Source organism: Meleagris gallopavo, chromosome 12 (assembly GCF_000146605.3).
Source record: "Meleagris gallopavo isolate NT-WF06-2002-E0010 breed Aviagen turkey brand Nicholas breeding stock chromosome 12, Turkey_5.1, whole genome shotgun sequence".
In the NCBI taxonomy this organism is placed as follows: domain Eukaryota; kingdom Metazoa; phylum Chordata; class Aves; order Galliformes; family Phasianidae; genus Meleagris; species Meleagris gallopavo.
Genome location: NC_015022.2, coordinates 15,920,013 through 15,924,136, shown reverse-complemented (window position 1 = coordinate 15,924,136; position 4,124 = coordinate 15,920,013). Strand labels below are relative to the sequence as shown.

General features: G+C 39.9%; 2 protein-coding genes across 11 annotated transcripts in view; one reads left to right on the top strand and one right to left on the bottom strand.

Moving 5' to 3' along the window:
• PGPEP1L (pyroglutamyl-peptidase I like) overlaps nt 1–3,064 on the bottom strand; it is a 13,470-nt gene extending 10,406 nt beyond the window's left edge. For 2 of the 5 annotated variants that reach the window (XM_019619551.2, XM_019619550.2), the window contains exon 1: nt 386–436. Coding sequence is in view for 1 of the 5 variants with exons in the window: in XM_031555346.1 (XP_031411206.1) it covers nt 814–901 (88 nt within the window). In the remaining 4 variants the exon portion in view is untranslated. Of the gene's footprint in view, nt 1–385; nt 437–813 lie in introns of those variants that run through there. The other 3 variants (XM_031555346.1, XM_019619553.2, XM_019619552.2) reach the window with 3 other exon arrangements.
• The window catches only part of FAM169B (family with sequence similarity 169 member B), a 49,295-nt gene that overhangs the window by 9,526 nt on the left and 35,645 nt on the right, over nt 1–4,124 (top strand). For 2 of the 6 annotated variants that reach the window (XM_019619548.2, XM_031555343.1), the window contains exon 3: nt 3,817–3,917. Coding sequence is in view for 1 of the 6 variants with exons in the window: in XM_010717534.3 (XP_010715836.1) it covers nt 577–670 (94 nt within the window). In the remaining 5 variants the exon portion in view is untranslated. Of the gene's footprint in view, nt 1–410; nt 497–520; nt 671–3,330; nt 3,918–4,124 lie in introns of those variants that run through there. The other 4 variants (XM_031555342.1, XM_019619547.2, XM_010717534.3 and 1 more) reach the window with 4 other exon arrangements.

The following is a 4,124-nucleotide window of genomic DNA, read 5'->3' as shown; positions in this document are numbered from 1 at the left end:
AAAAAAAAAAAAAAAAAAGCGTTTAATTGAAAACAGCAAGATGCAAATCTCTTTGATGTAGCTTCAACCTCATTCCTGTGTCCTCAGTTGACCTACAGTGGAAAATTATCCTGCAACTCACATGTCAAGATATGTGTAATGATTGCCTTTAGATGAGCCAGTGGCCATGAGAGGGATAGCGAGTAGCAGTGTTCCTTAGGAACTTTAACCTTTTAAATCTAGTAGTCTCTAGCTGGTGGCTCTGCCACTGTAAATCAGCCAGCAAGAAAAAGAACAAATTCTGTCCCTTATGCTGCACATTTACACATGTTCTTTTGATTTATTTAAAGTTAATGGTCTAGTTCAGCAGTGATGAGGCAGCATCTACTGTTTAAATTTCTCTTACCTTGCCGTGACACTGAGACCCTGAAACTTGCCATGTGTGGTTCTAATTCTGGACACTGACTACGTGACATTGTGATGCAACCTGGTTTTGCTGCTTCAGAGCTCCTTTTGGGTAAGCTTTATCTAATACTAGCCTGCACTGCCTTGAGCTACGTGGTTTGGATAAGAGAGAATGTCAACAAAGATTAAAACATGGAGAGAATGAACAACAAACCAAACTGGATGGCAGTAAAGAGGGCATGCTGCAGTTTGTTTCCGCTGACATGTATCTTAAGAAGGCACAGCAGTAAGTTATTTTCCATTTGGAATTGTAAGTATGACCGTTTGCTACTGCTTTTCCCTCCAGGGAACTGTTTATGACAGAGATCAAGCATGTATTCATACCATCTCTAGCTAAAAGGAGAAGAAAATAAAAAATAAAAATCTTACCAGTTACAACCACAATGTTGGAATTTGAATCCATGCTCCAAAAGGTGAAATCTTGTCGACTTGCAGTTTCAAACAGTAGTTCGTGCATCTGTGGCAAACTTCCTCATCTGGGGCATCTATTTTTCGGTTCAAACCATTCTGAAGCATGCAGATTTCTATTGGATGAAGAAAATGTTTTCATAAAGCTCAGATGGGTTGGGATTCACACTAGAGGAATGATTTCTGTCCCCCGGAACTTTCAAAACAAATTGTTACACCTCCATATTAAAGGCAGAAGGCTACCTCAAATGGGGCATGCAATAACAGCATTTTGGGAAGAACAGAAAATGCTTCAAGAAACCTTTTGCAAAATGTCCAGCAATAAAATATCCAGCAATATTTTGCATCAGAAAACTGTTTATATACAGGCAAGCAAAACTAGTTGGGTCACTTTTAGTGTATGTCTGTGGATATTGTATTCTTATCACTGTTGTAACTCTCTTTAATCGTGAAGAGCTACTGAGCTAAAAACACGTACCTGTCCATTTCCACTCTATTCAGTGTTAGGGTTAGTTTCATATTATCTATAAATACGTAGAGGTAACTTTCCTGTTCTTCCTCACAGCACTTACCTAATTTACTCATCTTCAGCTTTATTGTACATTATTTATTAAACTCCCCAAGCTCCTTACACTTTAAAAATAAACATTAACAGGAAAATATGTATTTGCTAAAGCAAAATATTTACTTGGTACGATTGAATGGACAACACATTGCAAAACTTCAGTCCAAATTAAAATGTCAAAGGAAATCTTGAGGCAGTGAGTTTAAAGCTGGTCTGTCTTCATTAAACTGAAGTGCAAGAACCAATAGGGGGCCTGAAATCAAAACATATGCACATTGTCACTGCCCAAAACAAAAGCATATGAAAGTCCTCCTGGGAATTAGAACTATGTGGGCAGAGGGTTTTGCTGAGTCTTGTTTTGAGTAGGAAGTATGTGCATGTGTGTGTGAGAGAGAGGAGAAATAAACTAAGAATAGAAAGTTGCTGTATATTCTCAAGAGAGATGGTAATTATGAGATCGTAAGAGAAAAAATCCCTGAAGAACTCTCCTGGATTGGCTGGTGGCCGAGCAGTGTTTGGAGTTACGAGCCGTTTCTGTCCTTTGAATCCTCCTAAACTGAGAGAGAGTAATTTGTGGATTCTTTTTGATAAAACGACACTGATTCTGTCACCCATGTCTCTCCCTGGCTAATAAAGCTTGCAGAACTGACTTTTATTAGCCACTGAGGCTGAAGGAGCAGCTAATAAAGCAAATGGGAAACTGCAGCTTTAAATAAGGTAAAATTTACCACTGCCATCAGTGAATTGCATTTACAATTCGACTGTCTTTCTTTTTCCTAGGTCAATCAAGAATCTTACCAATTATTTTTTCAGTGTAACACCTACTTTGTAAAACTTAACCTGTCATACCAAACAGCATGATGACATATGGGTCAGTTCATGGTTATTTCAGATTTGTGCTTAAAAAGAAAAGATGTTAATTAGAAAAAAAATAATAGCAAAACAAAAACCAACCAACCAAAAAGTGAAGCCTGCCTTCTTTGGAAAGGCCTAATGAGCAATGTACATGCAAGGAAGAAAGCAAAATTTAAGGCTTACTGTTGTTTAAATCAGCTTCCTGAATAAGAAATGATGAACGTTTTTGTTTAAGACACTATAGCAGCTTTGCAGATCAATATGAAGGACAGTGCTATGAAATACTAGATGATTATCTGTTCTTGCACAGTATAGCTATGTCTGCTAGATTTATATTCTCTGAAACAACTGAAGTCAAAGCTACTCCTGAAACTTCTGAGAAAGTATGATTGCAGCTTTAATCTTAGCACTTGCATATATTTATGTGTTTGTAGCATATGGGTATTTGAGGTGTGTGCATGTTTGTTTCCTCATCTACAATTACGAAAACAAGCCCTGGATATTTTAGAGCAGATCACAGATACAGCTGACTCAGCTCAATATTGGTTGTTTTTTTTCTTTTCCAACTGTATACAGATATGATTGACACAGTGTTCATCTTGAAGTAAAGAAGAAGTGGAAGCAACTCAACTATGAAAATGCTGGTTATCACTCTTAGATGGAATACAGTGTCACAAAAACAGAGGAGACAAACATTTTGGTCTAAAGCTTGTTGTTCTCTATGGGTCAGTGCCCACGAAGAAGAAACAAACTCAGTAGAAATGGGAAATGGAAAAACATTATAGCAATTTCACTTACTTTTTTTTTTTTTTTTTTTTCCTGACAGTGTTGCCTTGTTTATGGAAGTTCTTCTGCAATTTATACTATCGGTGCATGCCTAGAGCTTAGCACCAATGGAAACACTGAAATTGTATATAATTTTAATATAGCCAACCTGTTGGGTGGCTGCTGTCATTTCGGTTGTGCTGTTCTTGTAATATTAGCAAAATTTATCTCCTGTGCATTAAACTTTTTTTTTTTTTAAATTGTCTACAATACTTTAACGCGGGGAGAAAGGACCTCAGCAGGGCAGCGTGTAACTTTCCATCAGTTGGTCTCTTTTGTTCAGGCATCATCCACCAAACACATGCAGGATCACACAATTTAAGTAATTACTTAAAATACTTAAGTAGGACCAACAGATTCCTGGGCTTAATGGTAATATGTTTACCACTCCTGGTTATAAACAAAACCCAGCTGACAAGTCTTAGCTGGCCAGGACATTTTCAGTATGATGGTGAAACCTTTGGGCTGAGAGTAACGTGTGGTACTGAGGGAATGCTGGAAGGTGCAAGGCTCCGAGCGGTCACAAGAATGCACTGAAAAGCACTGATGTGCTGTACAGTGGTTGTGTGACCGAGAGCGTCAGCGCTGAGATTGCTCTTGTCCTGCAGAGGGGGGCAATACCGCTTTGTCTTATTGAGGAAAGGAAATACAGATCTGCTTTGGTACGTTTTTAAAAACGTTTGAAGGGAAGATCAACCATGTGGAGTTTTCTCTTACAGCTCTGGCAGGAGTAGAGCGTGCAACAGCAGCGTGAGCCGCCTGAAGAACTTTGAAACGTCTCAAATGGACTAAAACAGCGATATTCCCAATAAGTGCAGAGGTACGCTGATTTGTTCTGTTGCTGTTAAGGGAAGAAGCGAGCTTCGCTGCTCGCCGAGGGGAGCTCAGGAGCTGCTCGCTCAGCCCTGGGGCTGCAGCCGGAGCCTCTCCCCGCCTGCTCCTCCTCAGGCCATCCCCCCTCTCTGTCCCTTTGTTTCCCCGGCCGCCCCCGCCCCGCCTCCCATTCCCGCCCGCACTGAGGGACGGG